This window comes from Polypterus senegalus, chromosome 13 (assembly GCF_016835505.1).
Source record: "Polypterus senegalus isolate Bchr_013 chromosome 13, ASM1683550v1, whole genome shotgun sequence".
NCBI lineage: Eukaryota > Metazoa > Chordata > Cladistia > Polypteriformes > Polypteridae > Polypterus > Polypterus senegalus.
The window spans coordinates 124,314,637-124,340,661 of record NC_053166.1 but is presented as its reverse complement, the minus strand read 5'-3'; the positions used below and the strand labels follow the sequence as shown (position 1 = coordinate 124,340,661).

The following is a 26,025-nucleotide window of genomic DNA, read 5'->3' as shown; positions in this document are numbered from 1 at the left end:
TCGGGATACCAGCACAGATCCTTAGCCTCAGAGCCACCACTCCGCCCAAATTTTTAAATAATGAGATGATATTCACCATTCTCCAGTCCTTCACAATCTCTCCAGTGTGCAGTGACTTCCTAAAAATTTGTGTCAGGGTTTATATCTGCACTCGCTAGTCTCCTTAAGAACTCTGTGGTAAAGCGTTATCTGATCCTGGTGATTTCTCCATAATTGCAGAACCCATCTTTAAGCTAATTGATAAAGATACACAGATAATACAGAATGTTCAGCTTTATGGATGTCAGATAGATAATCATGTAGGCACATAAGAAGTTTAGTTGTTCCTTAAAGATATTTGCTAATGTTATTTTAAAACAGTGTAAAATGCTGGCGTTGAGGCAAATGTTCACTCAGGGCCTCAAGGCAGGGAACGGAAAGGAGGGATGGATGTTATTTAAATCTTGGAGGAGAAAATTTTATTAACTGAAAAGTATTACTGATTAATGTCGAGTATTCAGTGTTGAAAAACATCGTAACACTCAACTAAACACACTCACTGATGCCAATCAATCCAAAAGTACAGAGTGTGAAGGATATTTCAGACATGAGTGCAAATGGTTGGGGCTCCAATACAGTGAAGCACTTTTTAATAATATTCAAAGAAAAATAAAGAAATAGAAACCCACCGTCCATCTGGACCCACCTCTTCCTACCAGAAAAACATACAACTGGACGCTTGGCCATTCTGAAGTCAGTTCACTGTGGAAGTCCAGTCTGAAAAGCCATTCTTTTACTAGTGCTGTTTGGTTTCTTGCTTTTCAGTTATACAGAGTTACCGGGTGGTGCTCAGCTCTTTAATGTGGTCTGTCTAATCTCTTACACTTTGTGTTAATTATGTTCATAATGTAGTTATCTTATGCTTAAGCATTGTTTACTAGCTCCTCAAGTGCTGGGGCCTCCTGTCTATCAGCGTCAAGAAACTATTCACAACCCTTTTAAGGTGGGAGCAGCCCACAGTCCTTTGCGGTTCATTCAGATGCACTCGTGGTGTGCTGTGTTCTCTTGAGTTCATTCTGTGTTTTTAATTTTCTGGATTTTTGAACATGTGATCTGTTTTTTGACCTCACCTTTTGGATTTTATTTGGGGACTGCATTTACCTTTTGCGATTGTGTATATTGCCATTTTGACTTATGCTCTCCAGATCTTGTTTTGTTTTTGTGGATAATATAACTTTTTATTTATTAAGATTCAACTTTTCTCTTGTGTAACCAGACAGGTGTTTGACATTAATCTGAATATATTTTGTTACTTTGTGCTTAGAAACTCTCAAGTTCATAACAGTCAGGCTGTCCACCAGTGAGAAGAAGCAGATGCACAAAATGACACCACAAATTAAAAGGAAGAACAGAAACAAGAACATTAACTCGACAATACATTTCTGTTAAATTATTTACCATATAGAAGATATCCAATCCAGACAGTCTGACAAGAAGTGAACAAATCCTTTATTTATGCCACGGTGATGACGGATGTTATCCAATCTGATGTCAGCTTTACTTGAGGAGCTTTTTATAAAGCAGCTCATTGTCTTCAGTGTCTCTTCTGTAAAGGTTGGGTCAATGTGGACTTCATTGTTTGTGAGTCTCAAAGATTCATTGAAGTCGTTCAGGTCCCCACAGTCCACCATACATTTATAATACCAAGTGTATCTTCTCTGTCCCTCTCTGTAAAGATATGAAGACATTGCAGACATTCTGTTAGTTCCTACTAAATAACATCTCTGTAAAAACATCAGCACTGGTCACACTGAGCCGTTGAAGTTTCCTTTTATAAAAACACATCACTGAGGTTTAAATATCTTATTTTACAAATGGCCAGATGAAGAACACCAAGTAAAATGAACACTACAATAATTGAAACCTGCAAACTGTGACAAGTTTAAAAATAATCTTCTGCAAACATTAAGGTTTTTTATTTTTGCATTTGAAAGAGTAAATAAATGTGAAATAAAGAGGACATGTGACATTTAAGGACTACACTGACAAAGCACCAGAAGAACACAGAATGGCACTCCTCCACTTTTAACATACATGGAGAGAATTTGAAGATGAAAGTCTACTGAGATGCTGTTCCCAGTCTTCTGGTGTTTCTCGTCTCTTCTGGTGTTCACCCACTAATGTTTGACTGCAGTTTTCTCTTTCCTTTGGTCCATTTCTGAATCCTCTTCTCCTCTGCCTTTCAGACCATAAACCTGAACCTGTCTCACAATGGCTGACCCGAGATAAAGCGAGCTGTCACTGAGAGGTGTAAAAAGACGTGAAAACACATCTACTATGTGGGCTATGGCACCAGTCCTGCAAATGGCTTTAGAATTCAGACACATGTAACTGTGACCAGATGTGTTGTCATTCATCCTGCAGATCTTATGGAGGGCGAAAGTGAAAAATTAAAAATAAGAGGAGGACAACTGAAAAGTGACGTGTTTATTGTAGGGGCTCAGAACATATGAGGGTCTTAGGACATCAGCTCTTTGAAAGCTAGAAAGCCCCCCTACATAAAGGTTGGTGTGGTGGGTAACTGTAGTCAGACCCTTTTGAACAGCAGATTAATTGTTCATGTGAGAATTGCTACAGCGGATTGTGATGATTTAGATATGAATGGCAGATACTTGAACCTTTACAGCCGACAGATCACCAGGACAAGGCAGCCTAAGGCGTGAAGGACTTGACAAGCCGAACAGGAGGGAGTGCAGGGTATGCTGGGAAAGGTGAAAGGCAAAGCACGCCCAGAGTATTGTGTGCAGTTAGAAGTGCAGCTTTGGATTTCCATTGGAAAGCAACCTTGACTTTGTGATAATAAATTAATAACACTCTGTGTGTTTAGAGGACCTGCAGGCTCTGCTAATGAGATGGAAAGAACACAGCCAGGTGCTCACTTTGTTGAGAATGAATTATTGTTATCAAAGCTTTCATTCTAATAAATGTCTACCTGCATATCATCTTGTGTGAAATGTAATTAATTTTACTGTTGTTTTGTTTTGAATTGAACACAAATGCCATTTTGTTTCCTAATATGAGCTGCCATTTGGTGACACCAATTTCATGATGTGATGATCTATCATTAGGCGGTGGGTCACTTGAAGTGGCACATTATGACATAATTGGCACAATGACTGAGATGTTGGTGTAAACCTTTGTCCAAGACTGCAGATGCATTTGTGTAGAGTTTGGACATATTGCTGCTGACTGTAAGCACAGCGCAGAACATTCTGTAAAATCAGCAAATCTTAGCATTGGTGAGGTGGAGGTTTGTAGTCCAACACTGTTGAAGAATTCACTGAGCACTCTGGTGCAAAGTTTAATAAAAAATATACAAGAATTAATGGACTCTGGGGATTCAGAATATTTTAGAAGTTCATCACTAGTGATTAAACTAAATCATATCTGCAGACCCTTAAAACTAAAGCTGATGGTGCTATCAGTCAGACGAGGGTTTTTAGGGTCACCGTCTCTCCACTCCACTGAAAGTCTGTCTGCTGCACAGAGAAGTCGCTACCTTTGATGCCATCCGGTGCTCATTAGCTCAAAAATAAAACAGTAAAGATCAACAGCTTTGTAATTTCAAACCCTAATTTGTTCATAATGCTGATGTAATGGACCTTGTAGTTATGTCTTCATTTTTGGTATAATGTTAATTTATTAACGAGTATTTCATTTAACATCTCCCTGTGATTTTTCTCACTGTGGCATGGCTGTTACCATAATGTGTTGTCCTCGCTGTCACGTGATGCCATCAACAATTCTGATTCCATTGTGAGTTTCATGATTGTTTTGAACAATATTTCCTGTTGGGATTCCCCATACATAGAACATACCATTTGTATCAGATGGTATTGGATCCGAAGGGAGATATGTAATGGTCATGGGAGACTTATCTAACTGTAAATGATTTGATAAATGCTTATGCACCTAATGTTGATGATAAGGAATTTATACAAAATTTATTTGCATCCATTCCCAATCTGAACACTCATAAAGTTTTAATGGCTGGGGGCTTTAATTGTGTTCTAAATCCACTTTTAGATAGGACTTCTTCCACAGGGGGAACGACATCTAACACAGCAAAGATAATTACAAAGTTTATAACTGATCACAACTTATCAGACCCCTGGAGGTTGTTAAGCCCAAACTCAAGAACATATTCTTTCTACTCACCAGTACATCATTGCAACTCAAGGATTGATTACTTCTTTATAGACAGTAACTTTTTGCCTTTGATTAAATCTTGCAAATACAATGCTATTGTTATTTCTGACCATGCACCTATGATCTTGGAGCTAAAATTACTAAGCCCCATACATTCACTCCGCAGATGGCGCCTCAACCCGCTTCCTATTAGCAGATGAGAATTGTACTGAATTTATATCCAAACACATCAAATTCATTTTAGAGACAAATACATCCCCCGAGATCTCTGCAGGAACACTCTGGGAAACTCTTAAGGCCTTCTTAAGAGGACAGATTATCTCATACCTTTCCGAAAATAAATCCGAAGCCAAGAAAGTAGCAGAGATAAAAAAGCGAAATTACTAGAATAGATGAAGAACACGCCAGACCATCAAGCGAGACTCTACATAGGAAAAGGCAGGCTCTGCATTCAGAACTAAACCTCTTGACAACTAAAGAAACTGAACAACTAATTTATAAATCCAGACATCATTACTATGAACATGGAGAGAAAGCTAATAAGCTTTTAGCTCAACAAATTCACAAGCAAGAAGTGCGCAACGAAATCTCAGTAATCACCAACGCAAACGGAGATAAAATCGTCGACCACAAAAAAATAATGCACACTTTCAGAGACTACTATAAATCCCTATATGCTACTGAGTTTAAAGAAGACAATACACAATCTAATGCATTTCTGATACATTACAGATACCACAAATAGACACTTTTAGTGCAGAGGAACTTGATAAACCTGTGGCGTTATCAGAATTACTAGATGCTATAAAGTCACTCCAAGGCGGGAAAGTAGCAGGCCCTGATGGCTACCCTGCAGAATTTAACAAGAAATTCTCCGCTCAGCTAGCTCCCCTCATATTAGCAACATTTACAGAAGCCAGAGATAACCAATCTCTTCCTCAAACCTTTCGCCAAGCACTAATCACTGTTTTTCCAAAACAAAATAAGGACTTATTACAATGTGCATCATACAGACCAATTTCCACTACTGAATAACCGATGTTAAAATACTCTCTAAAATCATAGCTAGAAGGATGGAGAAAGTGCTCCCCTCAGTAATATCACAAGACCAAACTGGATTTATTAGGGGCCGAAACTTATCTTCAAATCTTCGACGCCTGTTTAATGTAATATACTCACCAACTAAATCAAACACCCCAGAAATATTATTATCATTGGATGCAGAAAAAGCATTCGACATGATTGAATGGAAATACCTTTTTACTACATTGGAGAAGTTTGGGTTTGGCTTGAACATTTGTGCATGGATTAAATTACTGTATACTAACCCAGAAGCTTCAGTTTGTATCACCAACATTTGCTCAGACTAATTTAAACTAGAACGTGGTACTAGACAAGGATACCCCTTGTCACCGCTGCTGTTTGCAATCCCCATTGAACCACTGGCAATACATTGTCGAAATACTGATCAGATAAAGGGATTAGCAGAGAAGGACTGGAACAGAAAATCTCATTATATGCAGATGACATGGTACTGTATATATCGGACCCAGAAAATTCTGTACCTGCAGTCTTAACAGCACTCACAGAATTTCAAAAGATCTCTGGTCTCAGAATTAATTTAAATAAAAGTGTACTCTTTCCAGTGAATTCTCAAGCATATAATATTAGATTAGACACCCTACCTTTTGTCATTGCAGAACAGTTTAAATACCTCGGGGTAAACATCACAAGTAAACATAAAGCTCTTTATCAACAAAATTTTGTCGTCTGCATGGAAAAAATTAAACAAGACTTGCATAGACGGTCAAGCCTTCATCTCACACTAGCTGGAAGAATTAACACTGTTAAGATGAATATTCTTCCTAAGCTCCTTTTTTTATTTCAAAACATCCCAATATACATTAATAAATCATTCTTTAGGCAATTAGATTCAACAATAACCTCATTTATTTGGAATTCAAAACATCCACGCATCAAAAGAGCGACCCTACAAAGACAAAAGGCAGAAGGTGGCATGGCTCTACCTAACTTCCTGTTTTATTACTGGGCAGCAAATATACAGGCGATAAGAACCTGGACACAAATAGAAGAACATACACAGGCCTGGACCGCAATAGAAGTAAAATCCTGCAGTACTTCTTTGTATTCCCTGCTATGCGCTCCAATAAACACACGTTATCGGCAATACACTAATAACCCAATTGTGCTCCACTCACTCAGAATATGAACCAATGTAGAAAGCATTTTAAGACGGAGAAGCTTCTATCTGTGGCACCTCTGCAAGAGAACCACCTCTTTAACCTTTACAAACATATGCAGTTTTTAATATCTGGAAAAAATTTGGAATTAACTTGCTTAGAGATCTTTATATAGACAACGTCTTTGCATCCTATGAACAATTACAATCCAAATTTAACATTCCAGCTACACAATTCTTTCACTATCTTCAAATCAGGAACTTTGTTAAACAGAACCTTCCAGATTTTCCTCATCTTGCACCCTCATCCATGCTGGAAAAAATATTGTTCAATCTCAAGGACTTAGACTCCATCTCTACAATATATAAAATTATTTTACAATCCCTCCCTTTCAAAGATCCAAGAGGACACTGGGAAAAAAGATCTCTCAATTATATATCAGAAAGGGTGGAAAGTAGCAATGCAGAAAATTCACTCGAGCTCCATATGCGCAAAGCATACAATTATACAACTCCAAATTATATATCGAGCACATCTGTCTCGACTAAAACTCTCCAAAATGTTTCCAGGGCTGTGATGATCCAACCTGCTAACGTTGCAACCAACCCCAGCCCACTGGGTTACATGTTCTGGTCCTGCACCAAATTAACATTATTCTGGACAAACATTTTTAATGACCTCTCAGACAGCCTTGGACTCACAATCCCTCCTAACCCATTAACAGCTGTGTCTGGTGTTCTTCCAGAGGGTCTTAAAGTGGAGAAGGACAAACAAATTGTGATTGCATTCACTAAACTGTTGGCCGAAACTGATTCTGATAAACTGGAAGAACCCAAACTCTCCCTCTTTTAAGTCAGTGGGAAACCGAGGTTTATACTATTTAAAATTTGGGAAAAAAATCAAATACTCAGAGGATCCTTTAAGACTTTTTTCAAAACAGGGCAGGATCTAATCAGTAATATTTTAAAATAAGTTTATAAAGCACAGAGAATTTATTAATTTAGGTATGTTTACAAGCCTTAAATTTTACACCGTTTGGCATGCTCTCTCTCAGGGGTGGGGATCGATCTGTTCTTAACATAATTGTACTTTTTGTAAAAACTTGATTGATTTGTATGGACTGCAATAAAATGAATAAAGAAAAAAAAAAAAAACAAGGTGATAAGGAACTAAAAAGTTAAACTGACTGAGCCCACCGTTCTGGTCTCTCATTATGTCACTTTGCAGATTTAGGTAGTAATATTCCTATGGATTAGAAAATAAAAACTCAGGAGTTATACATTCCAGTCAATTCTTCTAAAGCTAATTTAGTAACAAACATTTCACCATTATCCACATCATAGTTCTGCTCAGAAGCAGATTGTGTCTTCAAAAAATAATGCCATTCTGACACTAAACACATCGACCTCCACTAAAATGGTGAGGGGGTCTCAAAATGGCAACAGACATGAATCAAGTCTTTAGATTATCAAACACCTGCTGGTTTTTACAAGTTCAAGAACATTTCTTAGTACTCTCTTAGTGAGTGTAATAATAGGAGCTTTATAAAGCAACAGTAGAAATTTGCAAACCTAACAAACTTTTGGATGTTTTATACTTTAAGGTTTTTCCTGGTCAAACTTGTAGAACTTTCTCTGTGTCTGTTTCAATACAAGAATGGCTGATGTGATAACCCACCAACAGTGCTGAAGTCTGCTGAAACTCAAATTTCTCAAAATTAGCAAACAAGTTATTTCACAAAGACAGAGAAAGCCTCCTTGCAAAACTCGTCAGATATGGAATCTTTAAAAAGACAGAGATATCACTGATATAAATCAACTGGAATGACCTAAAAGATCACACAAGATATCCTTAAGAAAGATAGAAATAGTGCAAGCGCATGAGCCAAACCCTGACATACTAAATACATATAGCGGCCTGATGCGTGTTAAACGCTTTCCACACGCCCACCTTTGGTCAGGAAAGGAAGAGATCAGTGGAAGACTCATTATTCTTACTGTAATTTTTTAATTTCCCTGAAAATCAATACAAGGGTGAAGAGACTCATCTTTAAACTCATTGATAAAAAAATAATCCAACCCCATCAGGACTGACAGATGGCCTAATAAAACCTTTATGTAGTTTCCACCAATAAAAGCCTTGATAGCCTTCAGCCCCAGTACAGGACAGAAGATAACAGCGACCCTTAGGCAAGGAGGCTTCAGAAAGTAACTCATTGATCATGTGGGCGATGGGGTGGGATCTGCAGGGACCCTTGTTTGTCTGAAATTTCAGAATAAATCTCAAGGAGAGTGTCTAAGTGGGAAATTTTGAAAAGATGGGCCAATCACAAACTGAATACATCATAAAGCAACATTGAGTTCATGCAGTATCTGCTCTGAACGGGGGAGTGTATTTCTGAAGCCAAGGAAAACGAAGATAATTGAGATCTCAAACAGGCAGGCAGTGTGAGCGGTCAAGGCTCTGATTTCAAACCCTGAGGTTGTGACTTCAAATCCTACTACTGACATCATTGATATCCACATGTGCACTTACTACAGCATCACTCCACCCCCATGTGACCAGACCAAGAAAAAGTAAAGCTGTCCATCTGCACATCATCAGTGGGGAACAATGGGGGCCATAAACACATTGATGTTGAAATATGAAATACAACAAAAGAAAAGTAGACCAAAAGGTGAACTTGAAGAGCTTTGATGTTTTTACCATCTTCATAAAGATTGAAAATAACTAAGAGATAATCAAACATTAGAAGAGAGAGAAGAAATTAAATGTAGATAAAGGTAGAAAGAAAACAATAAAGAAAAGAACATTAACATGAAATGAAAAATATGAATAGTAAAGGGAAAAAATCAAAAGATATGGAAGGATCTCCTCAGCCAGTGCATGTCTGGGATTGTTCAGAGGAGCCCCATCACTCTTTATAGTCTGCTCAAACTCATGATCAGTAACCCAACATATTAAAGCACCCAAGACTGCTGAGTAAACATCGAAGATCTTGGAAAGCCTTTTGTGCTCTGGAATGGCGACTTTGTCCTGCGGGACATTGACTCGAAAAGTGAAGTCAAAGAATTTCAGGAAGTAAAGAGTGTCTGGGAGAGGCACCATGTTTGGGGTTAAAATAAAGAGATGAGGTGTGGAAGGCTGTTGTCTTTTTTCACTCTTTGTACTCTTTAAACAAATCACACATCCGCCAAAATGTAAATTTATTGAAGCCATCTAGAAAACTAGAAGGAAAATAAAATTGGGGAGAGAAACACAACATTTCTTTCTACAGCAGTTTTATACACAAAAGGAGATCAAAATACTTTACAAGAAGTAAAACAAGGAATTATAATAACAAAGAAAATAATCAGAAAATAAATAAAATGGAAATAAAGGAAAAGTCCATTAAAATTAAAATACCTTATAGAATAGAATAGATTATAACTTATTTTTTTGAAATGCTTGACTGAAGTCATTTCCATTTTGTAGGTTGTGAGTGTTAGACAGAACTGAGAACATGACAACAATCAGCGAGAACTGGGATTCAGCCCAATAAAGCTCGCCAGTCCTGTCCGCTTCATTCTTCTAAAATAACATCAAGTCGAGTTGTGAAAGTCCCTAAAGTCCTCCTGTCTACTACATGACTTGTTCTCTTATTCTAGTGTCTGTCAGTCCTTGTGTAAAGAAAAAGTTCCTCATGTTTGTGTGAAACTTCCCTTCACAAGTTTCCAACTGTGTCCCCCTGATCTTCATGAACTTATTTTTTAAAATCACCGTCCCGATCCACTGCACTAATTCTCTTCATAACTTTATCAATCAGGTATTTTTCTTCCTCAGGTCTCCTCTTAATCTTCTTTTTCTTTAAAATGTAAAGGCTCAGCTCTTTTAATCTTTCCTCATAACTCAACCCCTGTAGCTCTGAATCAGCCCAGTCGCTCTTCTCTGGACCTTCTCTAGTGCTGCTTGTCCTTTTTGTAGCATGGAGACCTCTGGTGCTCGGTTCCTCACACAGTCCAAAGACATGCAGGGTTAGGTGTGTTGGTGATCCTAAATTGTCCCTGTGTGTGCTTGGTGTGTGTGTGTGTGTGTGTGCCCTGTGGTGGGCTGGCACACTGCCTGGGATTTGTTCCTGCCTTGTGCCCTGTTTGTCTGGGATTGGCTCCAGCAGACCCCGTGACCCTGTGTTAGGATTAGCCAGTTGGACAATGACGATGACATTTAAAAGTATGAATTTATGACCAAACTTAGAGAAAAGGAAACAAGACAAGTGAGCCTAAAACAGAACTTTCTTTTTAAATAAAAATTTCTTTTTTTAAATATCATTTTCTATTTTTGTTGAATTATTTTGCTTTCAAATTTTACTGAAACTTTTAAAACAAAGATCATTGGTCTGTCAATTATTTTAAAACGTCACACTAATGGCAAGAGCTGTACTATGAAGCAAACTTAAATCTGCAGAACTTTAGTAATTGGTATAAACTTAACTAAAGATGTGCTCCAATTTGACCTCCTTCCATTTGTATAAAAACCCACATTTTTACTTCCTATGTGTAATACTTTTCATTTACTGACATTAAATCTGCCCAAGCCTGTCTGCGTCCAAGTCCTTTTGTGATGATTCAACAGATTCCTGATTACCTGACAATCCACCTGACTTGGTATCATCTAAAGCGAACCAACCCGATACTTACAGTATATTCCTATCTAAATCATTTATATATATTAAATATATCAGGCCCCTGCACTGCCTGCTGGTCACCACTCTTAACACGCCAAATTCTGATGAGGTTCCTCCACCATCACCCCCTGCTTCCTGTGTCTGAGCCAATCCTGCCCCATCTACACCCACACCCCCGACCAGCCACTTCTTTTTAGTTTGGCCCACCTCTCATGTGGCACCTCATCAAATGCTTTCTGGAAGTGAAGATAAATAACACCATCAGCTCCATTTTGATCGTATCCTTTTTTTGCCTCCTCATACAATTTCAAATGTTGGTAAAAAACGACCTCCCTCTTCTGAACCCCATGCTGACTGATCAGTTCAACTCCTGTCCTTGCCATGTGATGCTCATCTTATTCTTAATAATCCCTTCCATTAATTTTCCTGTCCTGCAAGTTTAAGCTTACTGGCCTAGAGCTGCTTGGATCTGCCTGGTCACCCTTTTTGTTTTGTTCTCTAGTTCAACTTATATAATTTCTTGTATTAGGAATTTGTTAGTTTTCACATACCCCTTTGGGTCTGGCTGAGGGGCAGCCATTGTACAGCAGAGGCCCAGCAGAGTAGGGGTCTCTTTTGGCAGTGACAGGGATTTGAACCGGGAACCTTTGGGATACCAGCACAGATCCTTAGCCTCAGAGCCACCACTCCACCCAAATTTTAAATAATGAGATGATATTCACCATTCTCCAGCCCTTCATAATCTCCAGTGTCAGTGACTTCCTAAAGATTTTAGCGTCAGGGGTTTATATCTGCACTCGCTAGTCTCCTTAAGAACTCTGTAGTAAAAACTATCTGGTCCTGGTGATTTCTCCATAATTGCAGAACCCATCATTAAGCTAATTGATAAAGATACACAGATAATACAGAATGTTCAGCTTTATGGATGCCGATAGATATCATGTAGGCACATAAGAAATTTAGTTGTTCCCTTAAAGATATTTGCTAATGTTATTTTAAAACAGTGTAAAATGCTGGTGTTGAGGCAAATGTTCACCCAGGCCTCCCAAAGGGAGGGAACGGAAAGGAGGATGGATGTTATTTAAATCTTGGGGGAAAAATTTAATTAACTGAAAAGTATTACTGATTAATGTCGAGTATTCAGTGTTGAAAACATCAGTAACCTCAACTAAACACACTCACTGATGCCAATCAATCCAAAAAGTACAGAGGTGAAGGATTTTTCAGACATGAGTGCAATGGAGTTCATTTTTAATCGTAATTTAACTTAATCCTGATACTCTGTATGTTCAATTCATCATAACAACTATTCATGGTGGCTCTAAAATCGCTACTGACCCCTACTCTCTTTTCTGTTTTTTTTTCCCGGGTTTTTTTGTGGTGGTGGCCTCGCCACCCCCACCTACTCAAAGCTTCAAGGGTGCTCCCAAAAATGATGGGCGGATTAAAAAGGAAGAAGTCTACGGAATCATCATCATCAAGCCCTTCCATGAGAATCCTAAACCAAAGAGGACTGTTTCATTTATGTTAGGTAGAATGCCCAGGGGACTGGTCAGGTGGTCTCATGGTCTGGAATCCCCACAGATTTTATTTTTTTTTCCAAACCGTCTGGAGTTTTTGTTTTTCTGTCCCCTGGCCATTGAACCTTACTCTTATTGATGTTAATGTTGATTTATTTTGTTTTATAATTATGTCTTTTCATTTTTCTATTCTTTAATATGTAAAGCACTTTGAGCTACTGTTTGTATGAAAATGTGCTATAGAAATAAATGTTGTTGTTATTGAAAATGGTTGGTGCTCCAATACAGCAAAAGCACTTTTAATAATATTCAAAGAAAAATAAAGAAATAGAAACCCAAACCCTCCACCTGGGCCCACCCTCTTCCTACCAGAAAACATACAACTGGCGCTTGGCCATTCTGAAGTCAGTTCACTGTGGAAGTCCAGTCTGAAAAGCCATTCTTTTACTAGTGCTGTTTGTTTTTTTATCTTTTCAGTTATTCCACTAATAAAACGCTGCTCCACTCCTAGAATATGACCAATTGGCTTTACGGACTCATCTGTGGCACCTCTGCAAGAGAACCACCTCTTTAACCCAAACATATGCAGTTTTAATATCTGAAAAAAATTTGGAATTAACTTGCTTAGAGATCTTTATATAGACAACGCTTTGCATCCTATGAACAATTACAATCCAAATTTAACATTCCACACACAATTCTTTCACTATCTTCAAATAGAACTTTGTTAAACAGAACCTTCCAGATTTTCTCATCTTGCACCTCATCATGCTGGAAAAAATATTGTTCAATCTCAAGGACTTAGACTCCATCTCTACAATATATAAAATTATTTTACATCCCTCCTTTCAAAGATCAAGAGGACACTGGGAAAAAGATCTCTCAATTAATATATCAGAAAAGGAGTGGAAAGTAGCAATGCAGAGATTCACTCGAGGCTCCTATCAGCATACAATTATACAACTCAAATTATATTTTCACACATCTGTCTACTAAAACTCAAAATTTTCCAGGCTGTATGATCCACTGAGCAGCACAAGCCCCAGCCTCACTGGGTCACATGTTCTGGTCCTGCACCAAATTAACATTATTCTGACAACATTTTAATGACCTCTCAGACAGCCTTGGACTCACAATCCTCCTAACCCTAAGCTGTGTCTGGTGTTCTTCCAGAGGGTCTTAAAGTGGAGAAGGACAAACAATTGTGATTGCATTCACTAAACTGTTGTAGCATAACGTTCTGATAAACTGGAAGGCCAAACTCTCCTCTTTTAAGTCAGTGGAAACCATGTGTTATACTATTTAAAATTGGAAAAATCAAATACTCAGAGGATCCTACAGACTTTTTCAAACAGGGCAGGATCTAATCAGTAATATTTTAAAATAAGTTTATAAAGCACAGAGAATTTATTAATTTAGGTATGTTTACAAGCCTTAAATTTTACACCGTTTGGCATGCTCTCTCTCTCAGGGGTGGGGATCGATCTGTTCTTAACATAATTGTACTTTTTGTAAAAACTTGATTGATTTGTATGGACTGCAATAAAATGAATAAAGAAAAAAAACAAGGTGATAAGACTAAAGTTAAACTGACTGAGCCACCGTCTTCTCTCATTATGTCACTTTGCAGACTTAGTAAGTAATATTCCTATGGATTAGAAAATAAAAACTCAGGAGTTATACATTCCAGTCAATTCTTCTAAAGCTATTTAGTAACAAACATTTCACCATTATCCACATCATAGTTCTGCTCAAAGCGATTGTGTCTTCAAAAATAATGCCATTCTGACATTAAACACATGACCTCCACTAAAATGGTGAGGGGTCTCAAAATGGCAACAGACATGAATCAAGTCTTTAGATTATCAAACACCTGCTGGTTTCTAAGTTCAAGAACATTTCTTAGTACTCTTAGTGAGTGTAATAATAGGAGCTTTATAAAGCAACAGTAGAAATTTGCAAACCTAACAAAACTTTTGGATGTTTTACTTATGGTTTTTCCTGGTCAAACTTGAGAGACTTTCTTGTGTCTGTTTCAATACAAGAATGGCTGATGTGATAACCCACCAACAGTGCTGAAGTCTGCTGAAACTCAATTTCTCAAATTAGCAAACAAGTTATTTTCACAAAGACATGAGAAAGCCTCTTTCATGAGCTCGTCAGATATGGAATCTTTTAAAAGACAGAGATATCACTGATATAAATCAACTAGACCTAAAAAGATCACACAAGATATCCTTAAGAAAAGATAGAATAGTGCAAGCGATGGCCAAACCTTCATGACATGACTAAATACATATAGCGGCCTGATGACGTGTTGAGCGACATTCCACGTCCACCTTTGGTCAGGAAAGGAAAAGATCAGTGGAAGACTCATTATTCTTTACTGTAATTTTTTAAGTTCCTGAAAATCAACAAGGGTGAAGAGACTCATCTTTAAACTCATTGATAAAAAAATAATCCAACCCCATCAGGACTGACAGATGGCTAAACTAACATTACTAAGTTTCACCAATATAAGCCTTGATAGCCTTCTAGCTCAGTACAGGACAGAAGATAACAGCGACCTTAGGCAAGGAGGCTTCGAAAGTAACTCAGTCGATCATGTGTAGGCGATGGGTGGATCTGCAGGGACCCTTGTTTGTCTGAAATTTCAGAAAAATCTCAAGGAGAGTGTCTAAGTGGGAAATCTGAAAAGATGGGCCAATCACAAACTGAATACCTCGTAAAGCAACATTGAGTCATGCAGTATCTGCTCTGAAGCGTGGAGGTATTTCAGCAAGCCAAAACGAAGATAATTGAGATCTCAAACAGGCGAGGCAGTGTGGCGGCGGTCAAGGCTCTGATTTCAAACCCTGAGGTTGTGACTTCAAATCCTACTACTGACATCATTGATATCCACATGTGCACTTACTACAGCATCACTCCACACCTATGTGACCAGACCAAGAAAAAGTCACGCTGTCCATCTGCACATCATCAGTGGGGAACAATGGAGGCCATCAACACCCCTGTGATGTTGAAATATGAAATACAACAAAAAGAAAAGTAGACCAAAATGGGTGAACTTGAAGAGCTTTGGATGTTTTTACCATCTTCATAAAGATTGAAAATAACTGAAGAGATAATCAAACATTAGAGAAAGAGAGAAGAAATTAAATGTAGATAAAGGTGAGAAGAAACAATAAAAAGAAAAAGAACATTAACATGAAAATGAAAAATATGAATAGTAAAGGAAAAAAATCCAAAAGATATGGAAGGATCTCCTCAGCCAGTGCATGTCTAGGATTGTTCAGAGAGTCCATCACTCTTTATAGTCTGCTCAAACTCGACTGATCAGTAAGCCAACATACCTTAAAGCATCCAAAAGACTGCTGAGTAAACATCGTAAGATCTTGGAAAGCCTCTCGTGTCTGGAATGGCACTTTGTCCTGCTGACATTGACTCCGGAAAGTGAAGTCAAAGAAGTCAGGAAGTAAAGAGTGTCTGGGAGAGGCACCATGTTTGAAAGGCGCAAATAAAGAGATGAGGTGTGAAGGCTTTGTCTTCTTTCCACTCTTTTGTACTCTTTAAACAAATCACACATCCACCAAAATGTAAATTTATTGAAGCATCTAGAAAACTAGAAGGAAATAAAATTAGGAAGAAACACAACATTTCTTTCTACAGCAGTTTTATACACAAAAGGAGATCAAAATACTTTACAAGAAGTAAACAAGGAATTATAATAACAAAGAAAATAATCAGAAAATAAATAAAATGAAATAAAGGAAAAGTCCATTAAAATTACACATACCTTATAGAATAGAATAGATTATAACTTTTTTTGTGAAGTGCTCTTTGACTGAAGTATTTCCATTTGTAGGTTGTGAGTGTTAGACAGAACTGTAGAACATGACAACAATCAGGCGAGAACAGGCCATTCAGCCCAACAAAGCTCACCAGTCCTGTCCACTTCATTCTTCTAAAAATAACATCAAGTCGAGTTGTGAAAGTCCCTAAAGTCCTCCTGTCTACTACATGACTTGTTCTCTTATTCTAAGTGTCTGTGTCCCTTTGTGTAAGAAAAGTTCCTCATGTTTGTGTGAAACTTCCCCTTCACAAGTTTCCAACTGTGTCCCCGTGATCTTCATGAACTTATTTTAAAGTCACCGTCTCGATCCACTGCACTAATTCTCTTCATAACTTTATGCAATCAGGTAATTTTACTTCACTCAGGTCTCCTCTTAATCTTCTTATTCTTAAACTGTAAAGGCTCAGCTCTTTGAATCTTTCCTCATAACTCATCCCTGTAGCTCTGAATCAGCCCAGTCGCTCTTCTCTGGACCTTCTCTAGTGCTGCTATGTCCTTTTGAGCATGGAGACCTCTGGTGCTCGGTTTCCTCACACAGTCCAAAGACATGCAGGTTAGGTGTGTGGTGATCCTAAATTGTCCCTTGTGTGTGCTTGGTGTGTGTGTGTGTGTGTGTGCCCTGTGGTGGGCTGGCACACTGCCTGGGATTTGTTCCTGCCTTGTGCCCTGTGTCTGGGATTGGCTCCAGCAGACCCCCGTGACCCTGTGTTAGGATATAGCCAGTTGGACAATGACTGACTGACATTTAAAAGTATGAATTTATGACCAAACTTAGAGAGAAAGGAAACAAGACAAGTGAGCCTAAAACAGAACTTTCTTTAAGTAGAAACTTTCTTTCTTAAATATCATTTCTCTATTTTGTGTGAATTATTTTGCTTTCAAATTTTACTGAAACTTTTAAAACAAAGATCATTGGTCTGTGCAATTATTTGAAAACGCGTCACACTAATGGCAGAGCTGTACTATGAAGCAAACTTAAATCTGCAGAACTTTAGTAAATTGGTATAAACTTAACTACAAGATGTGCTCTCAATTTCCAGACCTCCTTCCACTTTGTATAAAAACCTAACATTTTTACTTCCTATGTGTAATACTTTACATTTACTGACATTAAATCTGCCCAAGCCTGTCTGCTGTCCAAGTCCCTCTGTGATGATTCAACAGATTCCTGATTACCTGACAATCCACCTGACTTGGTATCATCTAAAACGTAACCAGCCTGATACTTACAGTATATTCCTATCTAAATCATTTATATATATTAAATATATCAAGCGGCCCTGCACTGCCCCCTGCTGGTCACCACTCTTAACACCGCCAGTTCTGATGAGTTCCTCTCACCATCACCCTCTGCTTCCTGTGTCTGAGCCAATTCTGCCCCATCTACACCCCACCCTGACCAGCCACTTCTTTTAGTTTGGCCCACCTCTCATGTGGCACTCATCAAATGCTTTCTGAAAGTGAAGATAAATAACACCATGAGCTCCATTTTGCTCGTATCCTTTTGTTTGCCTCCTCATACAATTTCAGCCTGTTGGTAAAACACGACCTCCCTCTTCTGAACCCCATGCTGACTGATCAGTTCAACTCCTGTCCTTGCCATGTGATGCTCGATCTTATTCTTAATAATTCCTTCCATTAATTTTTCCTGTCCTGTAAGTTTAAGCTTACTGGCTTAAGCTACTTGGATCTGCCTAGTTACCCTTTTTGTTTTGTTCTCTAGTTCAACTTATATAATTTCTTGTATTAGGAATTTGTTGTTTCACATACTTTGGGGTCTGAGCTGAGGGTCAGCCATTGTACAGAGAGCCCAGCAGAGTAGGATCTCTTTTGGCAGTGACAGGGATTTGAACCTGCAACCTTTGGGATACCAGCACAGATCCTTAGCCTCAGGCCACCACTCACCCAAATTTTAAATAATGAGATGATATTCACCATTCTCAGCCCTTCATAATCTCTCCAGTGTGCAGTGACTTCCCAAAGATTGCGTCAGGGTTTATATCTCAGCTAGCCTCCTTAAGAACTCTGTGGTAAACGCTTATCTGTCCTGTGATTTCTCCATAATTGCAGAACCCATCATTAAGCTAATTGATAAAGATACACAGATAATACAGAATGTTCAGCTTTATGGATGTCAGATAGATAATCATGTAGGCACATAAGAAGTTTAGTTGTTCCTTAAAGATATTTGCTAATGTTATTTTAAAACAGTGTAAAATGCTGGTGTTGAGGCAAATGTTCACCCAGGGCCTCAAGGCAGGGAACGGAAAGGAGGGGATGGATGTTATTTAAATCTTGGAGGACAAAATTTAATTAACTGAAAAGTATTACTGATTAATGTCGAGTATTCAGTGTTGAAAACATCAGTAACACTCAACTAAAACACACTCACTGATGCCAATCAATCCAAAAAGTACAGAGTGTGAAAGGATTTTCAGACATGAGTGCAATGAGTTCATTTTAATCGTAATTTAACTTAATCCTGATACTCTGTATGTTCAGTTCATCATAACAACTATTCATGGTGGCTCTAAAATCGCTACTGACCCCTACTCTCTTTTCTGTTTCTTTTTCCGGTTTCTTTGTGGTGGTGGCCTGCCTACACCTCCACCTACTCAAAGCTTCATGATGCTCCAACAATGATGGACGGATTAAAAGGAAGAAGTCCTACGTGACCATCATCATCATCAAGCCCTTCCATGAGAATCCTAAATCCAAAGAGGACTGTTTCATTTATGTTAGGTAGAATGCCCAGAGGGACTGGTCAGGTAGTTCTCATGGTCTGAATCCCTACAGATTTTATTTTCTCCAGCCGTCTGGAGTTTGTTTGTTTTTTCTGTCCCCCCTGGCCATTGAACCTTACTCTTATTCGATGTTAATGTTGATTTATTTTGTTTTATAATTATGTCTTTCATTTTTCTATTCTTTAATATGTAAAGCACTTTGAGCTACTGTTTGTATGAAAATGTGCTATAGAAATAAATGTTGTTGTTATTGAAATGGTTGGTGCTCCAATACAGCAAAGCACTTTTTAATAATATTCAAAGAAAAATAAAGAAATAGAAACCCACCATCCACCTGGACCCACCTCTTCCTACAGAAAAACATACAACTGGACGCTTGGCCATTCTGAAGTCAGTTCACTGTGGAAGTCCAGTCTGAAAAGCCATTCTTTTACTAGTGCTGTTTGTTTTTTTATCTTTTCAGTTATACAGAGTTACTGGGTGGTGCTCAGCTCTTTAACGTGGTCTGTCTAATCTCTTACACTTTGTGTTAATTATGTTCATAATGTAGTTATCTTATGCTTAAGCATTGTTTACTAGCTCCTCAAGTGCTGGGGCCTCCTGTCTATCAGCGTCAAGAAACTATTCACAACCCTTTTAAGGTGGGAGCAGCCCACAGTCCTTTGCGGTTCATTCAGATGCACTCGTGGTGTGCTGTGTTCTCTTGAGTTCATTCTGTGTTTTTAATTTTCTGGATTTTTGAACATGTGATCTGTTTTTTGACCTCACCTTTTGGATTTTATTTGGGGACTGCATTTATCTTTTGCGATTGTGTTGTCACACACGTGTGCATGGGAAGCAGCTGAAGGGCTTAGACAATACTGTTTATACATCTGCCGGGGCGGGACGCTTGACGCCTCTTCTGAGTTCTCTGCAGGTCTTACCCGGAAATCCCACCAGGAGCCGTCATTTCCAGGAAGGACACACCACCTCTCGGTTCCGCCCCAAGAATGAGGTCACTTCGGTTCCGCCCCAAGGGTGATGTCACTTCCAGTTCCGCCCAGAGGATCGACATCATTTCCGCCCTCTGAGCTATAAAGCTCACTGCCTTTGCTTAGGCAGGCAGTTCTGTCTTGGACTCTGTTGTGTAAACAACTGTTTTGAAATGCCTCAAATTCTATTGCAGCCGGGAAACCGCATTAAACGGGTGGCTGCACCCTCCCTTTCTACTGGTCTCCAGTTATTACAGTGTATATTGCCATTTTGACTTATGCTCTCCAGATCTTGTTTTGTTTTTGTGGATAATATAACTTTTTATTTATAAAGATTCAACTTTTCTCTTGTGTAACTAGACGGGTTTTTGACATTAATCTGAATATTTATGAGATATTTTGTTACTTTGTGCTTGAAAACTCTCAAGTTCACAACAGTCAGGCTGTCTACCAGTGAGAAGAAGCAGATGCACAAAATGACACCACAAATTAAAAGGAAGAACAGAAACAAGAACATTAACTCTACAATATATTTCTGTTAAAAATTATTTACCGTATAGTAGATATCCAATCCAGACAGTCTGACAAGAAGTGAACAAATCTTTCATTTATGTAATCGTACATTAATGTTATCCACTCTGATGTCAGCTTTACTTGAGGAATTTTTTATAAAGCAGCTCATTGTCTTCAGTGTCTCTTCTGTCCATTTTGGGTTCACATGGACTTCATTGTTTAAGAGTCTCAACGATGCATTGAAGTCGCTTAGGTCTCCACAGTCCACCACATATTTATAATGCCAAGTGTACCTTATCTTTCCCACTCTGTAAAGATATGAAGACATTGGAGACATTCTGTAAGTTCCTACTAAATAACATCTCTGTAAAATCATCAGCACTTGTCACACTGAGCCGTTGAAGTTCCCTTTTATAAAAGCACAACATCACTGAGGTTTAAATATCTTATTTTACAAATGGCCAGATGAGCAACACCAAGTAAAATGAACACTACATTGACTGAAACCTGCAAACTGTGACATGTTTAAAAATAATCTTCTGCAAACATTAATGTTATTCTGATTTTTTGTATTTGAAAGAGTAAATAAATGGGAAATAAGGAGGACATGTGACATTTAAGGACTACACTGACAAAGCACCAGAAGAACACAGAATGGCACTCCTCCACTTTTTAATAGACATGAAGAGAATTTGAAGATTAGAGTCTACTGAGATGCTGTTCCCAGTCTTCTGGTGTTTCTCGTCTCTTCTGGTGTTCACCCACTAATGTTTGACTGCAGTTTTCTCTTTCCTTTGGTCCATTTCTAAATCTTCTTCTCCTCTGCCTTTCAGACCATAAACCTGAACCTGTCTCACAATGGCTGACCCCAAGATAAAAAGAGCTGTCACTGAGAGGTGTAAAATGGCGTGAAAACACATCTACTATGTGGGGCTATGGCACCAGTCCAGCAAATGGCTTTAGAATTCAGACACATGTAACTGTGACCAGATGTGTTGTCATTCATACTGCAGATCTTATGGAGGGCGAAAGTGAAAAATTAAATGTAAGAGGCGGACAACTGAAAAGTGACGTGTTTATTGTAGGGGCTCAGAACATATGAGGGTCTTAGGACATCAGCTCTTTGAAAGCTAGAAAGCCCCCTACATAAAGGTTGGTGGTGGTGGGTAACTGTAGTCAGACCTTTTGAACAGCAGATTAATTGTTCATGCGAGAATTGCTACAGCGGATTGTAATGATTTAGATATGAATGGCAGATACTTGAACCTTTACAGCCGACAGATCTCCAGTACAAGGCGGCCAAAGGTCTGAAAGACTTGACAAGCCGAACAGGAGGGAGTGCATGTTATGCTGGGAAAGGTGAAAGGCAAAGCAGGCCTCAGAGTATTGTGTGCAGTTAGAAGTGCAGCTTTGGATTTCCATTGGAAAGCAACCTTGACTTTGTGATAATAAATTAATAACACTCTGTGTGTTTAGAGGACCTGCAGGCTCTGCTAATGAGATGGAAAGAACACAGCCAGGTGCTCACTTTGTTGAGAATGAATTATTGTTATCAAAGCTTTCATTCTAATAAATGTCTACCTGCATATCATCTTGTGTGAAATGTAATTAATTTTACTGTTGTTTTGTTTTGAGTTGAATACAAATGCCATTTTGTGACACCAATTTCATGATGCGATGAACCATCGTTAGACGGTGGGTCACATGAAGTGGCACATCATGACATAATTGGCACAATGACTTAGATGTTGGTGTAAACCTTTGTCCAAGACTGCAGATACATTTGTGTGGAGTTTGGACATATTGCTGCTGACTGTAACCACAATATCTCAAAGACCAGGCTGTTTCTAATGATTTTGCACACAGTTTGTGAGATGAACTTGCAGATTTGGGTACGAATGCTGATCCTAATTTGATGTGGGAGACCTTCCATGACAAGACCCTGATGGTTGCTGAGGGTTGTGTTGGTGTTATTGGTGTTCCCAGAAGGAGGTGTTTCATCTCAAGGGCACCCTGGATATCATCAAGAGGAGTCGCAGTGCACGCGCTCAATGGCAACTCTGGTCTGTACTGGAAGGATGGCTGCGGCTCTGAGGGCAGATAAAGAGGCGTTTGTTAGAGGAATCTGTGAGCAGGTGACACCATCTGTGGTCTAGTGACCCACATCCTGCTTACAGAGGAATCAAAGCATTACGCAAATCTGAATTTGTTCCTTGGAGAGTCGCAATCAGGGCGGCTCATGGAACGGTCCTTACAGATGACAGTGCAGTTGTGACCTGCTGGGCTAGCTACTCTGAGCAGTTGTTCAAAGCTGATCCTCTGGCTAGGGCGCTGAATATCTATGGTCCCACAATTCTTGAAGTTGATCCTCAAATTAACTGTGAACCACCCAGTCTCACTGTGATTGCACATGTGGTGGCCAAGGTGAGGACAGGGAAGGCTGCAGGGATCTGTGTATCTGGGGTGAACTTCTCCAGGCTGGTGGTAAGGCCGTCCTCCTGGCATTGCAAGCAATCTTTGCTTCCAACTGGGAAACTAGCATCATCCCAACTGACTGGGAAATGGGACTTATTGTCCCTATCTGGAAAGGGAAGGATGATCGCCTGCATTGCAGCAATCGGGAAAGCTCCTTGCTAGGATCATCCTCAATAGGATCCATGATCACTTACTCACCTACCAGCGACCAGTGCAGTCTGGTTTTATGCCTAAGAAGTCTACCATCGACCACATTCTGGCACTGAGGGTTCTCATGGAGCAAACACAACTATTGGCAGAGTTTCGCTGCAGCCTTTGTCGATTTTTGTAAAGCGCAACTTCAGTTGATCAAGCTGCCCTGTCGGTGACATCTTGAGGGTTTGGGGGGATCCTCTTGAGGTTGCTGGATATCATGGCTGGCCTGTCCACTGGTACTGTGAGTGCTGTGCAGAGTGGAGGCAGGACATCTGCGTTTTTCCCATTTAATTCTGGGGTTCGTCAGGGGTGTGTTCTGCTCCTACTCTGTTCAATGCTTGAATGGACTGGGTGCTGGGCAAGGTCGTGGGGTCCAACAGCTAAGGGGCATCTGTTGGTGAAGAAAGATTCATGGATCTTGACTTTGCTGATGATGCTGTGATCTTCGCGGAGTCAATGGAGGCTCTGATCGGAGATCTCGAGAGACTGATTGAGGAGTCTGAGTGTCTGGGCTTGTGAGGGTCCTGATAAAAACCAACATCTAGGCCTTTAATGACCTCTTGGGCACGGCCATCAGTAGTGTGTCTGTCTGTGGAGAGAGTGTCGAACTCATTGAGAGGTTTACTTACCTCAGCGATGACATTCATGTTTCTGGTGACTCTTCCTATGAAGTCAGTAGACGGATTGGGAGAGCATTGGGGGTCATGAGGTCACTGAAAGGGGTGTGTGTGCTCTCCCGATATCTATACAATGGGACGAAGGTCCAAGTCTTTAGAGTTCTGGTGCTTCCTGTCTTCTTGTATGGTTGTGAGATATGGACGATATCCAGTGACCTGAGACGAAGACTGGACTCCTTTGGTACTGTGTCTCTCCGGAAAATCCTTGGGTACCGTTGGTTTGAATTGACATGGAGTCCCGAATGAGGCACAGTACCTGCATTGTGAGGGAGCGTCAGTTACAGCACTATGGCCATGTGGCACATTTCCCAGAGGGTGATCCAGCTCTTAAGATCCTCATTGTCAGGGAACCCATGTGGCTGGACCAGGCCAAGGGATCACCCACATAACACCTGGCTGCGGCAGATAGAGGGTCATTTCGGCGGAAGCAGAAGGCGGCGTCTCCCACAGGCACGCGTAGCCCTTGAAAGCACCGAGCAAGTTCACCTGAGGTAAAGCCGGCTGACCAGTAGAAATAACCGCAGTGAGAAATTAAAGTCGATCGCTCATGGGTGGAAACTTAAAGCGGCGGTGATTCAGCTGAACACGGAAAGCGAAGCACCTATAAAAGGCAAAGATGACTTCAACATTTAATGTAAGTTCTATCTGCTCTCTGCCCATCGAGGGACGTTTATATGTTGTGTGTCCTGCAGTATGTACAGCTCAAGTTTTCCGGCCGACAGTGCAGATAGCTTCACCTGCCAAAAATGTTTAGTTAATTTAGAGTTGGTCGGGAAAATACGGAATTGGAGGACCGCGTTAGGAATCTGATAGCGATTAGGCAAACCGAAAATTGGATCACTCGGTTTGTTTAGACAATTCGCTACATCTGATTCGCTTCAGTCTCTCCAGGTCCCACTGTAGTCAGTCGAGGCCAAAATCAGCAGCACCAATTCAGCCACAGGGCGAGTGGGTAACAGTAAGGCGGGGTCTAAGAATCCAAAATTTAGTCCCCAGCACCCAGGTCACCAATTCGGACCCAGAACAGGTTCTCAGCTCTCCGCGGCGCCTGTGGAAACTGAGAATAATAAAGTGCTCACAACAGGCGATTCCATAGTGCGGAATGTTAGAATTCCAAACTATGTTAAACCAACAGTTAATGTTAAGTACTTGCAGGGGCCAAGATTTCTGGCATAAAGGCGATTGGACCGTGTTGCCGACGATGAAGTATCTACCTATTGCATGTCGGCACTAATGATTATTTTACAGCAATCTGAGGTATTAAAGGGGAACTTCATCTCTCTATGCACCAAAGCTAAAACAAAATGTCGGAATTTAATTGTATCTGGTCCCTTACCAAGATTATATAGAGGGATGTGATTTATAGCAGATTGCATTCCTTTCACTGCTGGCTAGAAACCTGGTGTGCAAATAAAAGCATAGCATTTGTGAACAATTGGGATGATTTTTGGGAAAGGCCTGGATTTTTCAGAAGAGATGGACTTCATCCTAACTGGAGGGATCTTATGTATTATCCCAAAATATGGCAGCAAAACTGCCTGGTTGATGATTAGAGCACCATCCAGGCCGAAGTCATGTGATCTTAAATCACAGGCTGTTGTTTATCCCACCTGTTATTTTCCTGAAGCTGTTACCCATAATCCCTGTTGTGGGGCATCCAGTAAATTTAGTCTTGATACAAACCATAAATTAATTGATAACCAAAAAATAAGGTGTATAATTAGACCAAGGGATAAAACCAGACACTCCACCAGGGGCATCTGTAATAGAAATTTAATTCAAATTAAAACAAAAAAATATATCAGCAGTTCAGAAAGAACCATGCAGTTTTAAATGCTGTTTATTGAACATTCGCTCTCTTGGCACTAAAGCTGTTTTGGTAAATGATATAATAATAAGTACAAAATCTGATCTGTGTCTTCTCACTGAAACCTGGCTTAGTAAATGTGACACTGTCCCCTAGCTGAGGCGTCACCAGATGGATACTCGTTCCTTCATAAGTCTAGAGATTCAGGTCGAGGAGGA

The 26,025-nt window shown here is 39.6% G+C and overlaps 1 protein-coding gene across 1 annotated transcript in view; it reads right to left on the bottom strand.

Moving 5' to 3' along the window:
• The window catches only part of LOC120542629, a 47,144-nt gene extending 31,191 nt beyond the window's left edge, over positions 1-15,953 (bottom strand). Inside the window, exons 1-2 of the mRNA XM_039775215.1 lie at positions 15,926-15,953; positions 1,438-1,707 (exon numbers count right to left, since the gene is read on the bottom strand). Coding sequence (XP_039631149.1) covers positions 1,438-1,670 — 233 coding nt within the window. The 5' untranslated portion in view covers positions 1,671-1,707; positions 15,926-15,953. The remainder of the gene's footprint in view (positions 1-1,437; positions 1,708-15,925) is intronic.
• Positions 15,954-26,025: the final 10,072 nt, after the last annotated feature.